Source organism: Cynocephalus volans, chromosome 5 (genome assembly GCF_027409185.1).
Source record: "Cynocephalus volans isolate mCynVol1 chromosome 5, mCynVol1.pri, whole genome shotgun sequence".
NCBI classification, from domain to species: domain Eukaryota; kingdom Metazoa; phylum Chordata; class Mammalia; order Dermoptera; family Cynocephalidae; genus Cynocephalus; species Cynocephalus volans.
Window position 1 is genome coordinate 115,719,098 of NC_084464.1, and position 17,867 is coordinate 115,736,964.

General features: G+C 32.8%; 1 protein-coding gene, 1 non-coding gene and 1 pseudogene across 3 annotated transcripts in view; 1 reads left to right on the forward strand and 2 right to left on the reverse strand.

Moving 5' to 3' along the window:
* Positions 1-1,084: 1,084 nt before the first annotated feature.
* The window catches only part of HDAC2 (histone deacetylase 2), a 32,114-nt gene continuing 15,331 nt past the window's right edge, over positions 1,085-17,867 (reverse strand). The window contains exons 6-14 of one of the 2 annotated variants that reach the window (XM_063096957.1): positions 15,807-15,948; positions 11,853-11,945; positions 11,664-11,772; positions 8,229-8,369; positions 7,895-8,003; positions 7,109-7,239; positions 4,641-4,796; positions 2,082-2,139; positions 1,087-1,356 (exon numbers count right to left, since the gene is read on the reverse strand). In XM_063096957.1, coding sequence (XP_062953027.1) covers positions 1,326-1,356; positions 2,082-2,139; positions 4,641-4,796; positions 7,109-7,239; positions 7,895-8,003; positions 8,229-8,369; positions 11,664-11,772; positions 11,853-11,945; positions 15,807-15,948 — 970 coding nt within the window. In that variant the 3' untranslated portion in view covers positions 1,087-1,325. Of the gene's footprint in view, positions 1,357-2,081; positions 2,140-4,640; positions 4,797-7,108; positions 7,240-7,894; positions 8,004-8,228; positions 8,370-11,663; positions 11,773-11,852; positions 11,946-15,806; positions 15,949-17,867 lie in introns of both variants that reach the window. The other variant, XM_063096956.1, reaches the window with a different exon arrangement.
* On the reverse strand, positions 8,973-9,105 carry LOC134379380 (small nucleolar RNA SNORA9). Its single transcript, XR_010023779.1, has one exon. It is a non-coding gene; the product is annotated as a small nucleolar RNA SNORA9 (small nucleolar RNA).
* Positions 14,551-15,039, forward strand: LOC134377590 (ATP synthase subunit d, mitochondrial-like; annotated as a pseudogene).

Below are 17,867 nucleotides of genomic sequence, written 5' to 3' on the forward strand. Positions count from 1 at the left end.
GTGGAAGGGAGGGGAATTATAAATGGCAAAGTGCATAAAAAGGGCTTCAATTTCTGTATAAGTGAAGAAAAAAAATATGGCAGAAGTGAAACATTTGTTACATGAGGTAAACACACAGCTGTTTATTAAAAGTCTAGGTGCTTTTGTCAAAATGTCTGAAATACTTAACAAGAGGTTTGTAGAGAGACATTTTTTGACTGAACTGTCTTCTAGCATTCTATAATTTTTATCTCAAAAGAATCCATCTGGGTCTGGCAAAGAGGGAGATTTCACCTGATTTTGGCAAGCTCCTAAAACATTTTATTTTCTCTTTTGCCTGTCCCAGTAGTACAAATCATCCCATTTGTCTGCTTCCTACCTCTAGAATGTAAGCTGTGGGTGAATGCATTTTTCTGTTCTGTTCAGTTGCATTTCCAAAGTCTTAAAATGGGTAGTCACTCAACAAATAGTTGTTGAATGATAAATCACTTATTTAAGTATTTGTTTCTTTGACTTAGAAGCCTAGGTGTAACAGCGAAATCTGGATGCCAGGTAAATTCAGTAAAAGCTGTTAAATAGCCAGTTTCATTTTAAATTGACAATATTATACAGGCAAGTTGTGATCAAACACAACCATACAATTCCTTGTGTGCTTGGTCCATAGTGGGGTGGCAAAAAAGACTCACATATAGCTCAACATGGAAGCTACAGCTTCCTTTGCTGACCATGGGTTTCTTCTTTCAATTCAGAATTTCCATTTCCAGTTTCTATATCTCAATTCCACAGCCCGTACCATTAATTTCAGTGATAAATTACAATGAGATGTCAGTCTTCACCACATTAACCAGCTAAGCTATAGAGGGCAAGGTGGTAGAATTTCTTTTGTAATAAGAACTAATATTTGAAGTTTTAATCAATGTATTATAATTCTAAAGAAACAGTCACATAATTAGCCTCTAAAACAAGATTTCTTATTGTAATAAACAGACAAAAGACAGTCCAAGTACAATTTTTTAATAAAGATAATTACAAAAGATGGAAAAATCAGCTCAGAAAGGCCAATTACTTTTTTAATAGATCAGTTTTTTGACATAATAACTCACATCAATTTTAAATACTATCACATAAAGCATGGTGGAGAAAAGAAATTTTGCTTCATAATTAGAAAAACTCACAATAAAACCTGCCAAGAAAAACAAAAACGAAAAAAGCCATTTTGAAAATAAATACAGTCCATGCCATAGTAGTATAAAATGAAGCCAGAAGTCTTCAAAAAGAAAACATTTTTTTCTCCCAGTATTTTTCACTTTTTAAAAGGTTTCCTGAAATTGATGACTCTCTCAAATTCAAGGATTGCTGAGCTGTTCTGATTTGGCTCTGTTAAAAGAGGCAATGTGAAATATTAAAAATGGAACCACCTCAGTATGAGTGTACTGCCCTACTCTACTGATCAGGTCCTGTAGGCTCAGGCTAAGAAACATGTTGGCTGATAATGCCTTAAGTGTTTTTGGAGTAATAAATGCCTTAATTTTTCTAGTGGTTTTATAATCTATTCCCAACTATTCTGCAAAGGCTAGCACAAAATTGTGTGAACATTTACATGCTTTCTGACAAAAAACTGTCAATTATGTTTTTAGTTAACAATTGTGTTCTTAGCCCGTTTCTTCAATTTACCTCTCTCAACACTTAAAAACATGAATACAGAAATAAGAGGACCTGAAAACCATGAGTGTATATATAACAGTTAATAACAAAAAAGGACATCAGATAAATTATGTACAAGAGTACAAGTCTTTGTAGTTTTAAGGCAAGCTACTTAAATAACAGATGAGCAGTCAAATGGATGACATAAACTGATAGCTAAGACGGCATTATGTTGTCTTATGCACCAAAACAGACTAAAATCAGTGCATTTCATACAACTTACTGCTGTTCTCAGGTTTAGTCCATTACTTCGAGAGAGAGAGAGAGAGAGAGAAAGAGAGAGAGAGAGAGAGAGAGAGTGTGTGTGTGTGTACAAATAATGTATGTTTATTATTTTTATAAATGTGGTTATAATTTTTATAATATATACAAATTTCTAGATAAGGAATATCATTTACCCTTTGGTATCTGTTTTTTCGCCACTATTGTCCTTGGATTTATCTTCTTCCTTAACATCTAAAAACAAAGATTAAGAAAAGATTACAATCAACTCTGAAATAAAAATACATACATTCTATTTTAAAATATGCTTTACTTTTAAAATATAAAGAGTTGTCATATGCAATCTTACTGTTCATGAATTCATGAATCCAATAACTAAATAAGCTTTGTGTTAGATGCTGTGCTAAATGATAGAGGTTCAAGTGTCAACATAATAACATAATCCCTGCCCTTTGTGAACGTTTGGTTCTGTGGGATCACATTATTAGTTGGGACCGGTGCTGTGAAGAACTTCAGAGTGCAGACATGAACACAGCACACTGTGGGTGGTCAGAAAAGGCTACCAAGAAGAAGTGATATTTGATAGATGCCCTGAAGAATGAATAGATTTTGGGTGGGGAAAAAGAAGTATCTTGAACTGCAAAAAATTTAAAGGACTTTTGAGGCAAGAACGAACTGACAGGATGGAAGAAAGAACTGAAAGACTAATATGGCTGGAGTATTTTGAGAAAGGGGAAGAGTTAGATCTAACACAATGAGCCCAGAGACACAAGCAGCTAAATCCTGCTGCTTGCTTATACCTTTAGCTTTTAACCCTCACTAAATAAATACTGAATACTGAAAGTTTACTATTTTTATTAAACATAGCAGTAACTATAAACTCAAGACTGCAAAAAAAAAAAAAAAGTTATCCCAAATGTGTTGAAATTTTTCTTTAAATAAGCACACAAACCAAAGTTGTGAGGCAAAGACCTAATAATAAGGATATAGCAAAATATCAATATTATTAGGTATTCTACACAGACATTTCAGAGAACTGGTGTGACCTATAATACAAACACACATGTTGACAACATAGACTTTATGTTTGTTTCAACTTGTGACTTAATTTTGACTATGTAAACTTAACTCAAAGTGCCAAAGCAGGATAGGGGAGGGGAGGAAGAGAGAAAAAATGGCACCCACTATAGGTTTTGATAGATTCATTAACAAATAAATGGATAAAAAAGTGGAGTAAATATACACCATGGAGTACGATTCAGCTACAAAAAGAAATGATTGCCAATGATTTGCAGCAACATGGATGGAACTGGAAACGATCATGTTAAGTGAAGTAATAAGTCAGGCACAGAAAGACAAATACCAAATGATCTCACTCATATGTGAAATCTTTTTTAAAAAAAAAGGTAGCATGTAGAATGGTCACCAGAGGTTTGGAGTGGAGGTGGTATGGGAGGAGAGGTGGTAGAATAACGGATACAAAAACGTGTTATCTATCCTAAGTGAATCATTGTGCAGTATAAGCATACACTGAAACAACACATTATGCCCCCCACAAATATATACAAATGTTAAAATTAAAAGAGTCTTCTAGGGTAATATTTCTTTTTTCTGTAGGCTGAGAAATTTTAAGAATTGCAAGGACCTATCAGAAGAGCCCCATTACCAAATAAAGCAGTTTTTATTAAAAAGCACAGAAAAGATAAAAATTTTTAAAATGATTAGAAACACCAAAAGCAAAAAACAAACAAAAAAAACTAGCTAAGAAGATATACTGACAGTAAGAGAAAAGATGGTTTTTTGCTTTTTTTTAAAAAAGGCCAGTTTACTCACATAATTTTAATTTGATAGATATAAGAAAAGAATGTTGGACCAGTATCTCTGAATCAGCTTCTCCCATGCTACAAGATGATCAAAATTAATACATCATCTAAAATTTGTGCTCATCACCATGAATTAGGAAATGCACCAATTGCTGAGAATACAAATATTTAAGAGATTATGTTCCTTAGCCACAGGCAGCTCAATCTAGCAGGAAGACATAAAATCCTGTAATAAGGTGCTATAATATGATGTGTTAAATAAAATGTCAGAGGGATGTAGAAATGTTCTTGGAACTCATAAAAGATACAAGATTCTGGTAGCAAATTCAATTGCCTAAAGCTGACATAGCATATTTAAGTAAGTTAAGATCAGAAAGTACTATCTCCTCCCTAGCCCAGCTCCTAAATCCCTTCTTATCTTGTCTCAAATTTTTTATGTTTTCAATATCTGAACAAAGTCCATTATCTGACCTTTTTGAAAATGGTGAAATTGGTCTAAGAATAATTTAACTCTTGTGTTTTATTCCCATTAAATAAACTTTAGGTAGTTAAAAATCATCTTAGACTTTCAGCTCTGCTCACAGACTACAAATAGATTTATATCTACTTTGTTCTCTTTCTAACCCAATTGATGATATCACAGTGCAATGCTCACTATTTTAAATCTATGTCATGAAGAAAAGGTAATGTTTCCTATATTATAAAAGCAAATGCTAGTAAAAACATTTAGAAAGTTTTACATGAAAGATATTTAAGAGCTAACCACCACTTGAATGGGAAAAGAGTCATCTACCTAGCACACCCACCACTCTGATACTTATGTAATTAACTTCAAGGTCAAATAAAATTTGCAATGTAGCTTTATTTTTAAAACTCACAATTATAACACATTTACCAAAATAGAAATCTGACCTGCTTTTTTGTCCTCTGTCTCCTTCTTGTCTTCTTCGATTCTAGCTTTCTTTGCTCCTTTCTTATGATCAGCCACATTTCTACGACCTCCTTCTCCTTCATCTTCAGAATCTGAGAATTCTTCATCACAAGCTATTCGCTTGTCTGATGCTCGAACTGATATATAAAAGATTTTAATAAGTTTTGACAAAAATAGTCACAGATTTTACAATCATTACAGCACACTCATACAAATGCACTAACCAGTTACCACATTTAAATATACAGGACAACGGATGCTTAATGATTTTAAGACTTAAACAATAAATGGTTTGCCTAAAACTAGAAACTTAGCTTTGATCTAGAAAGAAACAGTTGATCTGAAATTGTGGATCTTTCTTTTTTTTAAAAAGGCAAAACTCGGGAGGAAAAAATTATGTTTTGCTAATAGTGGGTGAGAGTAACGTCTTTACCTAAAAGTAGCCTTTTATTTCATCACCCCCCACCCCCTGCCACTGGCAATAAAGCTTTATTTTGCTACAAGAAAACTCAACAGAAAAATTGTTCTGATATATACATTTTTCAGTTAACTTTTCAAGAATACTGTACTGCACAAACCAAATGATACCAGTGGAAGATTTTTTTCTTCCATGTTTTGTTTGTGGAAAACGTGAATTAGTTTTTTCTGAAGCTTTACTTTTTCTTTAATTCCAAAAGAAGTTTTTTATTTTATTTTACTTCTCAATACACATTGTAGTTGATTTTCATGCCCCTTTACCCGTTCCACTCCACCCCCCACCACATCATATCTGTTTCACTTGAGTTAAATAGTTCAAGGAATTTTTGTGGTTATTATCTTCTTCCCCCCCACCCTTGATTTGTGTTTATTTATTTATTTTTACCTCCCACAAATAAGTGAGAACATGTAGTATTTCTCTTTCTGTGCCTGACTTGTTTCACTTAATATAATTTTCTCTAAGCCCATCCATGTTGCTGCAAATGGTAGTATTTCGGTCTTTTTTATAGCAGAGTGGTATTCCATTGTATAGATATACCACAGTTTACTTATCCACTCATCAGATGATGGACATCTGGGCTGGTTCCAACTCTTGGCTATTGTAAATAGAGCTGCAATAAATACTGGAGTAGTTATCCCTTTGGCATAATGATTTCCATTCCTCTGGGTATACTCCCAGCAGCAGAATAGCTGGGTCATATGGTAGATCTATCTGCAATTGTTTGAGGAACCTCCATACCATTTTCCATAAAGGCTGCACCATTTTGCAGCCCCACCAACAGTGTATGAGAGTTCCTTTTTCTCCACAACCTCTCTAACACTTATCATTCTCAGTCTTTTGCACGTTAGCCATCCTAACTGGAGTGAGATGGTATCTCAAAGTGGTCTTGATTTGCATTTCCCGGATGCTGAGTAAGGTTGAACATTTTTTCATGTGTCTGTTGGCCATTCATATATCTTCCTGAGAAATGCCTGTTCAGCTCCTTTGCCCATTTTTTAATTGGGTTATTTGTTTTTTGCTGTAGAGTTGTTTCAGTTCCTTATATATTCTGGATATTAATCCTTTGTCAGATGTATATTTTGCAAATATTTTCTCCTACTCTGTTGGTTGTCTTTTTACTCTGTTGACTGTTTCTTTTGCTGTGCAGAAGCTTCTCAGTTTGATCTAATCCCATTTGTTTATTTTTCCTTTGGCTGCCTGTGCTTTCAAAAAGAAATAAAGCTGGAGGCATAACACTACCTGACTTTAAACTACATTACAAAGCTATAATAACCAAAACAGCATGGTACTGGCATAAAAATAGACAAACAGATCAATGGAATAGAATAGAGAACTCAAAAATCAATCCATATGCCTACAGCCATCTGATCTTTGACAACGGCAGCAAATCTCCATACTGGGAAGAGACTGCCTTTTCAACAAGTGGTGCTGGGAAAACTGGATACTCATATGTAGGAGAATGAAACTAGACCCATACCTTTCACCATATACCAAAAGCCTTTTATTTCAGAGCTGAGAGGGAAAGTAAGACAAAATTTTAAAAATCATTAATACCAAATATGTTAGAATGTTTCTACCAATAGGCATACTATTATACTATAAATTTAACCATCATATTAATGCTGTAAAATCAAATAGAGGGTGCTTAATATTATTTAACTCATACTACTTTGGATAAATAGGAGGTTTTCCAATTTAATCCCAAATATACTTACATAGCTAATTTCTGGAAACTTTCAATCATAAATGTACAGTCATATAAACTGAAACTGATGAAACTCAAATCAGGCTTTGAGACAACAGGAAGCTAAATCTATGTAAGATTAAAAATGGGAAAAAAATAATAATGATAGTAGTATGCTCACAAACCATGACCTATAGTAAAGGTATTGGGCCACTAAAACCTTCAATTTGAAATGTCATTTTAATAAGCCAGAAAAATTAACAGAATACATCAAAGCATTATCTTACTAGAAATTCTCTTGTCTGGATCTTCTCCATCTTCATCCCCACTGTCTTCATGAACAGCATCTTCTGGAATAGCTTGCATTTGGACACCAGGTGCATGAGGTAACATGCGCAAATTTTCAAATAAACGCTGTCTAATTACACATGCAAAGTTTATTAGACAAAATTTAATTTTTTTGACGTTCCTCTTATATGCAAGAGGAAATATTATGCAAAAAATTTCATCTTTTATCTAGTTTATTAACCTATGAATTAAAATAATAGCACTGATTTTTTATCTATATTAACTCATTTAATCTTCACAACTTACAAGGTAAGTACTATTTTATCCCCCATCACAATGAGGAAACTAAAGCACAAAAGGCAAACGAACTTGTCTAATGTCGTACAGTTAGCTTGTGTAGAGAAAGGGCACAAAACCTTGCCTGTGTACTACAAAGTGTTTAAACACTCCGTTCTTGGAGATAAAACTTTAACAAAGTGTTTCAGACAATGAAAACAAGTTTCACTTTAATGTAAAGCAAGAGTACTTATGCTGCCCCTTGCAATTTAAAAATACATTTCAACTAATAGAAAATAAAAATATCTTTGAGCTATGAAGCTCACACATTTCCATTAACTTAAAAAATAAATTAATAATCTTAAGGTTTCAAAGCGTTTTGCAAAAAAAAAAAACAAAGGAAATATCTGATGTATAAAGCTAAAAGGATCCACTGCACTTGGCTTTCTACAGTCTCCTAAAGTTTGTCAAGAAGAAATATTTATCAAAACAATTCAAAGATTTCTTACTTTATCTTTTCCATATATTCTGGAGTGTTCTGGTTTGTCATGTTTGAAGGACTAATATGCAGTTTGAAGTCTGGTCCAAAATACTCAAAATAATCATTATATGGCAACTCTATTAAAAATAAAATAAAGGTACATATTGAAAACTCAGTTTTCACACAAATCCATACACAGAATTCAGATTCATTCAAGTAGTAAAATATTTCCAAAGAAAATGTTTAAAAGTGAACATGAAGTAAATGTTCTCGTATTTATATAGTTTTGTATTCTAATCATTCACCCATCTATTTCCATATATTGACAGTTCATACAATAAAGTTATCCTAAGTACACTTACCGTTGGGAATCTCACAATCAAGCGCAACCGCAGTCTCATATGTCCAACATCGAGCAACGTTACGGATTGTGTATCCACCTCCCCCAAGCATCAGTAATGGTAAATTAAAGGTTTTTACAACTTCTACACATTTAGCATGACCTAAGCCAAAAAAAAAAAAAAAAAATTGTGGTAACAACAAAACCTGCACATTGTAATAGTTTGAAAAGTTAATTTTAAATAGAAAATAAAGGCAAACACAATTTTACTCAACCAAAATGAATTTTCTAAGTATTTTAAAAAGAAAGAATAAAAATTCAAGAAATTTCTAGTCTAAAACTCCTTATATACTTTTCATACAATGAAACACATAACATAACAAGACATAACTGGCTATTAGCAAGTGTTCCTGATAGACAAATCAAATATACAACTTTATTAAGGTTAAAATATAAATACACACATATTTATATTAATATAGGAATATGTTCATGTGAGATAACACTGGGGAAAAATCAGGTTACAGTGAAACATTATGCACAATTTAAATGGATTTTTGTTACCATTTCTCCCTATAGAGAGTTAGAATAAAACTATGGAAGGCTATACAACAAAGTTTAATTGGGTTATCTTACAGCAATGGTATTGTGGATAATTTTCTTAACTTATCAAAGATTTTAAAATTAATATCTATTACTATTTTTAAAAAACCTCAACAAACTTTTATGAATAGACATTATTATTATTTATTTGTTTGTTTTCTGCATTTGTCTGAAATTTCTATAACCTTGCCCTGGATGGAGCAGAGTAAGGCCTCAAACTATTTCAAAACTCTTCTGGCAAGCACAGTAGGAATGCATAAGGTCACCACAGACCTAAGCACGCTGGAGGCTTGCTATATGTATAGAAATTTGAATATAAAAATAAACCTAATATAAAACCAAATATTTCCTCTTGATAAATGTCACAGTTCAATAATCATTTATAAATTACCAGTAACTTCTTGGAATAATATTGTTTGGGCACATAACTTAATCTTTAAAGAAAGAAAGAAAATCCCTCAATTATAAAGGATATTTATATATGTGGAAGAATATTAAGAAAAAATCAAAAAGGTACAAAGAAAAAACTAACCATCTAAAACCCCATCATACAAAGATAGTTTTTTAATATTCCCTTCCAATTCCTAGTTAATTTTATAAAGTTTAATTATTTGTTCTCTTCATGTAACTATACTGTGAACATTTTCATTAAGTATTCTTCAACAGTTTCATTGCATGATTCACACAACACAATTTTTATTACTGCTACTAGAAAAACATGAGTTTCTTATAATCATTTAAATATTTTTGAAGATAAAATAAATGTAAAAATTAACTTTCAGACTTCCAAGTAAAGATAGCTGGCTAAACAAAAATATTTACTTTTCTTTCATCCCCATACCTGACAAAAATGACTATAAAGGGGGAAAAAAAAAAAAAAAAAAAAAGACTATAAAGGGAATTTTAAAAGGCTAAAATCCATAAAAATAAAGAATGGGAGAGAACACAACAGGAGGAACATAAATGAAGGTAGAAAGAAGACGAACAGGAGGAAACCAACTTTAGCAGACCTGAGAAATTTCAATTAAAGCTGGCAGTGGAGAAGCTTAGAATCAAGTTTAAGATCTGGAATTACAAATATCCTTATATGCTTCATACAACTGAAATTCTATCAGTCAGTTGAAATACAATGTAGATTTATGAGGGTATTTCAAGAAGTTCGTGGAAAAAAACAGAATTAAAAGGTAATACAAATTTCAGATCCTGGCCAGCTGCAAAAATAAATAAAGATAATACGAATGTTTCCATGACTTTCTGAAGTACTCTCACATTAGTGTGATGAATAAAATGCTGCAGTTTATTATTATGAAAGCTATTACTTTTAAGTACAAAAACATTAAGGACTTTGAAAGAGTTAAATAGGAAAACTGACAGTTAATACACATTTTAAGAGTACATTAGGAAGATTATTTTAGGAAGCGCATATCCATTTTGGGGTAACAGAAAGTTATTAAACCCATTAAGTTCAAAAATATGAAACTGCTATTAGACCATTTTTGACCTATCAAGAAAAGAGACAATTAATTTCACATGGTTCAACTTAATACAAATACAAAGCAGAATAATAGATTATACCATAATTTTAATGCTGGCTGGTATAACAGCAACCATAACAATGAATAAAGGAACTTTTAATATCTATATTTAGTTATTCAATTCTATTTAGGCCAGCAGTCATTCTGTAAAAAGGTTCTATTTGAGAATTCTCCACATCTTATGAGAGAATTCAAAGCAGAATATCAACCTGTTACCTAAAGTTCACATGGAAAAAAACTCCAAAATCACATGCAAAATCCATGTAAGTCATTTCTGATCCACAAATAAATTTTAAGAACTTATTAAATCCTAGAAATTCATTCCACAATGGTAATATCGTGCTTTGGCCTAGACTTCAATCATATGTTAATTTCAACACCTGATCAAAATGTAAGTATTTGGTGCAGTACTCCCAATCTCCCACATAACTTTTCTTAGCAAGCTACTTGAAAATGTACTCCACCAAAATGTGAGAAAAATTAAGAGGAAAATAGAGGACACAGCAATTGGGGGGATCCAATACAACAGAGAAGCAAAGAACAGCTCTATGTCCTGCCATGTCTACAGAAGATACTCAGTACAAACAGTAGTATCTCAGAAGGCAGTACTTCAAGAAAGTAAAACTGATAGAATATTAGATGTATCTAAACATATGAAAATATTTTAGACACTGGTAGTTTAGTTATGAACAAAGAGAAAACTAAGCAAATAAAAAATTTAGAAAAAACAAATTATGCAGAAAACAAAAACTGAATAGCTTAGAAGTGTTTTAAAGATGCTGCTGCTGTAAACACTAATAACACAACCAAAATTCTGATATGTAAAAATGAAAACATGGGAAGGGTACATGCATGTTGGGAACAAAGTGGTGAGAAAATCTAAATCCTCTTCTTCCACGATGGGAAATGAATATGTAAGGCTAAAATTAAAAATCCAATTAAGTAACAAAGTATGCATGCTATCTGGAGAAAAGCAAGCATCAAAAGAATCAACAAAAACATGGAAAGTTGTTGTCCCTGTTGGGACTGCAACAAGCCTTATAAAACTACTTACGTATAAATGTATATATAAATCTAACAAACTAAAAAAGACCTGTACTGATCAGCTACCAAAACAAACAAAAAAAAGACTTAATTTACTCAAACAAGATTAACTGTAGTAAAACATATATACAACAGACAAACACCCAAGAAAAATACAAAGCACAAGTTCAGCGTTAAAGCAGCAGGCAAACAACTACAATGAGAATTTTTATGGCAAATATTTGGGAAGAAGAAAAACCATTTTTTCTGAATATATCACCCTTTAAATTGCTTACCTTTGACTGTTAGATTGAAGCAGCCAAGCCTATCACCAGATAATGAGTCTGCACCACACTGTAATACCACAGCACTAGGCTGATACATCTCCATCACTTTTGAGATAATCTATGCACAAGATAACAAGTGTTAATACCTCTAATAACATTTTAAAATTCCATTTCAATTTTTAAAATAATAATACGTACTGGCTTGAATATCTGCCCATATGACTCATCATCTATACCATCTCTCATTGGGAAATTGACAGCATAGTATTTGCCTTTTCCAGCACCAATATCCTAAAATACATAGTTAAATAAACCTTAGAGAATATTTTATAATAAAAAGTTTGACATATTTGTTCATTATAATATTTTTAAGATATTAAAAGGCCAAGTAACAAGACCCAATTTTGAATTCATCTTAGATATAGAGACATGAGCAATATAAATTGAGAAAAGAAATAATAAAGAATAAGTAAATACATGTTCCAATGTTTATAAATTGCTTATAAAGCCAAAAAGAACCATTTCCAATTAACCTGTAATGAGTACTTTTAGGAGAAAAGAATATACAAACAGATAAAGGCAACATGAAATTACACTACTACATTAATCCAAGAAATTCATCATAAGCAGAATATATAAGATGAGGAGGCAACAACTTTGAGTATACCTGTGGAAAATATATACTCTGAGCCAAAGAACCTTACAGGATAATTGTCTCTGTAACGTAGAATCCTTCTTGTGGCTCACAATCTGGTGTGAGTTTACTTAGGATGAAAAAAAGGCCCAGACTTTCTTGAAGTTTTAACACCTATAGGCTAAAGCATCAGATCTATTCTTCAACTGAACTTGAAATAAATTTTGTTTCTACATGTTCAATGAGTATCACTCCAGGCACTCATACCTCCCAAAAGATGCAAAGGAAAGAAAGTGAGAGCGGGGTTCCAACTCCACACGCACACTTAAAATACATACACATATATTATATATACTTATTTTATTTATTTGTATATGTTATGCATGTTTTTATGTATGTGTATGTATCTCTGTGTATGTAAGTATGTGTGTACATAATATACATGTTTCTAGAAGAGACTGTATACACATTTCTATGAAGTAGTATTTTAATAAAAACTTGGGGTACTTAATTCTTACGTGTGTTAAATTATAATGCCTCAAGATATATCAATCTTTAGGATTACTAACACTTGTACAAGTTCTTCCCAAATTTTTCAAGGAATGATTTTAGCTCTGATCCCTTCTCACAAAAGCTGTTTACCTTCAATATTAGGGTTACACAATCCAACTTCCAATGAAAAGAAAGCAAGTGAAATTACATACCCCTCCCACAATTTTTCTTAAATCTAAATTTTTATACACAATTAAATACAAACTATACAAATGTGAATAAACTAAAGTATTATGATTCCCTAGACTCCTGCACAGTTGAAACACAGCTGGAATATAGTTTGACCCTAAGATTTCAGAAGACAGGAAATTCTCACTCTAGCTAAAGACTGGCAACTCAGATTGCTGCCCTTGTTGGCCCTTTGTCTTTTCCATTTGTTTCTTTCTTCCACCTAGACTACTGTAATTAAAGCAAGCAGAATTTTAACAATGAGCTAAGCTCAGAGTAGCCTGCTTTTCTGCTTTGGAATGAATTACCAGGCATGAAAAGGAATGTTTATTAAATTAACACCCAAAGATAAACATGAGTTTCACAGAAAGTCCAAGCTCAGGTACACATACAAGGTACTTCAAAAAGTTCACGGAAAGGCTGGTCAGTTAGTTCAGTTAGTTAGAGCGCGGTGCTGATAACACTAAGGTCCAGGGTTTGATCCCTGTACTGGACAGCTGCCAAAAAAAATAAACAAATAAAAAAGAGCTTATTAAAAAAAAAAACAAAGTTCATGGAAAGATTCATATTATCTTTTAATTCTATTTTTCTACGAACTTTTTGAAGTATTGTCTAAAGTAATTATTGACTATAGTTTTCTTAGAAAATTTTGTGGACACAAAAAATATCCAAATGTTATTCTTAGAATGACATTTCATATAGTAATTGTAAAATCTTAAGTGAGGAAAACAGATGTTGAAAGCCATTCTCAAATTCTTCTAAAACATGCATTCTCCAATATTTCCTAATTTCAAACAACCATAAGAATTATGAATAATTGAAAAGAGATCACAGTAGCATCTATCTACTGTTAGAAATAAAAAGAGGCCTCCATTTGCCACTTCTGATATTAATCAAGATTACACTGCAAAGAAACTATGCTCACTGTTTAAGCTTAAAGCTGGGAAGGTTTTTGCTTAATTTCCACCAGGATGTCATGGTTATAGACAAATGCATTGTACTAGTTTAGAGCGGTGGTTCTCAAGGGTTTAATGTGCAGATTTACCCAGAGTTTCAGGGGCCTGAGAACATGTACTTCTAACAAGTTCTCAGGTAATGCTGATCCCACAAGTTTAGAGACCATTCTCTGAGAACCACTGGTCTATAAGATCAAGTCAGGAAATGGAGACGTTGAAGGAGCTAACTGGCAAGGAAAAGAAATTACAAATCTGCAACTTTAAAACCAAACAATTTAAATTCACACTAAACATTTGACCTCCTACTCAAATGGGTAATAAGTAAGGAAAGGTTTTACCATCTTAACTTTTACAAAAAGAATACTATACTTAAATAAAGAAAAGTCACACATTAGAAGAATACTTTAAGGCAACTCTTTAAACTCTGGTTGCCAAACTGTGACAACATACCATAGATTTAAAAAATAACCTATTAAAATAATTTAGAACTAATGTTGAATGCCATGCTAAGAGAAATCTCCCATGTAATCCAGGCTGACTTGCTGATGTGGACTGTGTACCACCAGGGTCAGTGAAGGATCTCAAGATGGCTGGGCAAAAACTTGCCCTAAAAGGCATCAACTGGGTAGTTACTGGAGAGATCATATCCCAAAACCAAAAGGTCACTGCTAACTTCCTGAAATCCTGGAATGAGACCCTAAGCTCCAGATTCGCTACTCTACCTGAAAATCTACCAGCTACTGACTGGGCTTACTACAAGACCAATGTGGCTTGGTTGAGGCCAAGGCAGGATTGGTTGATGAATTTGAGAAGAAGTTTAATGCCCTGAAGGTTCCTGTGCTAGAGTATAAATATACTGTTCGGGTGGATGCCTGAGGAAAAAGAAGATGTGAAAAGTTGGGCTGACTTTGTATCTCTCAATGGCCAGCATTCAGGAATATGAGAAGCAGCTGGAGAAAATAAAGAACACAACTCATTTGAGCTGATTGAGGACTTGAGTGAAGTCTTCCCAGAAACCAAGTAGGACAATCAGAAGTATCCCTATTGGCCTTACTGGCCAATAGAGAATTTATAAAATTGAGTCTGGGAGGAAGCTCTGGCCCTTACACTACAAACTTTAGACATTAAAAAGAAAAATGATTTTAAAAAGAGAAAATCCAGGCTGAACTAAAAATAGCTGTTTAAATTGCTGAATAACTTCAACATGCATGTAGTTTGGTTCACAAAACACTCTAGTGAAACAATAAAACGTCAATAGTTTGTAGAAACAGGATTTGACCAGTGGTTTTCACATTCATAAAATATAAGAAAACTTAATAGAAAAAAATTAAACAGAAATCTAACAGAAATAAATGCACTTAATGTAATAGGCAGACAGGACTACACTATGGCATTCTTTCTCTCCCTAAATTGTATATACTATAAATTTCAGAAGCCTAAGGGGGAAAAAAAATTAAAATTAGACCTACTAAGACTAATCATATAGGTGGGTAGCAAAAGAACCTAAAAAGACCTAGTTTATTTTATTCCACCAATCTTCACAGTCAATAGCAACATACACTACTTTGAAAATTCAAACTGAACATCAGGAAAAGTGTTTCAAGCTTCGTGGATGTTCAAAAATATTATTAAACCAAAGAAAACAGCTGAGCAAAGAAGTCCTTTAAGTTCTTATTGTCAGCAAGAGTGAATTCTAGCAGATGTTATAGCATATAAAGCAAATTAAATTCTGCATACAAGTTTCAGATTAGTGACTCAGGAAAAAATATTAGTTCAAAGTATAGGATCTCTAACCTCCTAGGTTAACCTCATATTATTTATTTAGATAGAATTTGGTCTTACCCTCAAGTCTCCTGTGCCAGGAAAGTATTCCCCATATTTATGGAATGATACAGTCATTACACGATCTGTTGTATAAAAAGCTTCTTCAACACCATCACCATGATGTATATCTATGTCAATATATAAGACTCTCTGATGGTATCTGAAAACAAAGCCATAAGATCTTTTTTTATATATATTTTTAAATGTTCTAAGATGGAAAGAACTACCATGAATCCAGAAACTTTATTTTTGAGCTCTTACATTCCAGATTTACTCCTTTTTTACTTCCAGCTTAAGAGACCATTCAAACATCTGAAATTACAGTTAGTTTTAAATCCGTCCCCTCCCTGCCATGGGCCCAATGTAGATGAGAAAACTCTTTGTGAAATGTGTCCTATTCTACATGCTTTAAAAACAAAGCACGTTTCTATATATTAAGAACTAAAGATTACACCATACTCAAAATAGTCACCTTAAAACATCTTTCTAGTAAATTCTTCAATGTTATAAAATGGGGTTGGCAAACTACCCACCCATAGGCCAAATTTGGCCAACTGTCCCTTTTTTACAACTTTGAGCTAAAAATAGTTTTAACATTTTTGAATGATTGAAAAATAAATCCAAAACAAGAATATTTTGTGACATGTGACAATTATATGGAATTCAAATCTCAGTTATCTGTAAGAAAAGTTTTATTGTCACTTGGCTACATTCATTAGTTTACGTACTGTCTATGGCTTTTTTGGTTATACAACTGCAGAGTTGAGAAGCTGTGACAGAAAACACATGTGGCACTCTCATCACCCCATATTGGTGCTTGAAGCACTACAAATTACAGTGCTGCAGTTATAACTCCAATGTATTTTAGTCGTCATGAGCATTACCATATCGTGATATTTTATTACCAGTGCCTATCCATGTCAAAACAAGAAAAAGTGAACTTCGAATGCTACTGTTTTAAAGTACAGTGAAGATTATTTTGTTACTGCATTAGATGGCATTATGTTTATTATGCAATGAAACCATAAGCAGAGCTAAAAATACAGTGTAAGCTGACATTACCAAACGAAGCACTCATAAGAATATTATCAACTCATAGGAAAGCAACATTCAGAACACTTCAAAAATTGAAAACTATATATCTCATTATAGCAGAATTTCTTCACAAAATTAAAAAAAGGATGTGATCAAGGGCCGGCCCGTGGCTCACTTGGGAGAGTGTGGTGCTGATAACATCAAGGCCACGGGTTCGGATCCCTATATAGGGATGGCCGGTTGGCTCACTTGGGAGAGCATGGTGCTGACAACACCAAGTCAAGGGTTAAGATCCCCTTACCGGTCATCTTTAAAAAAGACAAAAAAAAAAAAAAGGGTTGTGATCAAAGTAAGTTTCTGAATGTTAGACAAGCAATAATATTTGTTTACCAAGTCAATTAATTAAATCATGTTTGACTGCACCAGCTGAAAAAATGTGCCCAGAGAAATTAAACTTGTTCAAGACTATCAGTCCAGTGAGTGAGAACTTGCTCACAGTTGAGGACACTGGAACCAAAATCAATAGTCAATTTAAAAACAAGGCAAATGACTTAAAATAGTTTTCCTTAGCTTGTGATGTTACACTGACACTACACATTTACTATTTATTTCAGGAGTCAATACCAAGTTTTAAGTGATTGAAAAATTAGACTCTAAGGATAGTATGTGTGGAATAACTACAAGGAAGAACATTTTCAAAGCTAAGAAACACTAATTCAATACAATCTGAAGTAAAATCTGCTAAGATGTTATAATTGATGATTGTAAAAAACATCTAACTTTGTAAATCTCCAAATTCATAAGTACCTCTATAGATCCCTCTCTCAAACTGCAGCCAAGGATAACTTTTAACATAACTCCTTCAGTAACTTAGAGATAACTGCATATCCATTAATAGAGCACAAAGCCTCATTCAGATGTGAAAGCTAGGTAGTTAGCTAGACTCACTAAATAGATATAGCAAATTTCCTTTAGCATAGGTTTCTAAATTTTGCCTTCAATTTAAAACTTACAAAATGTTAGAACATAAACTTTGAGATCCCG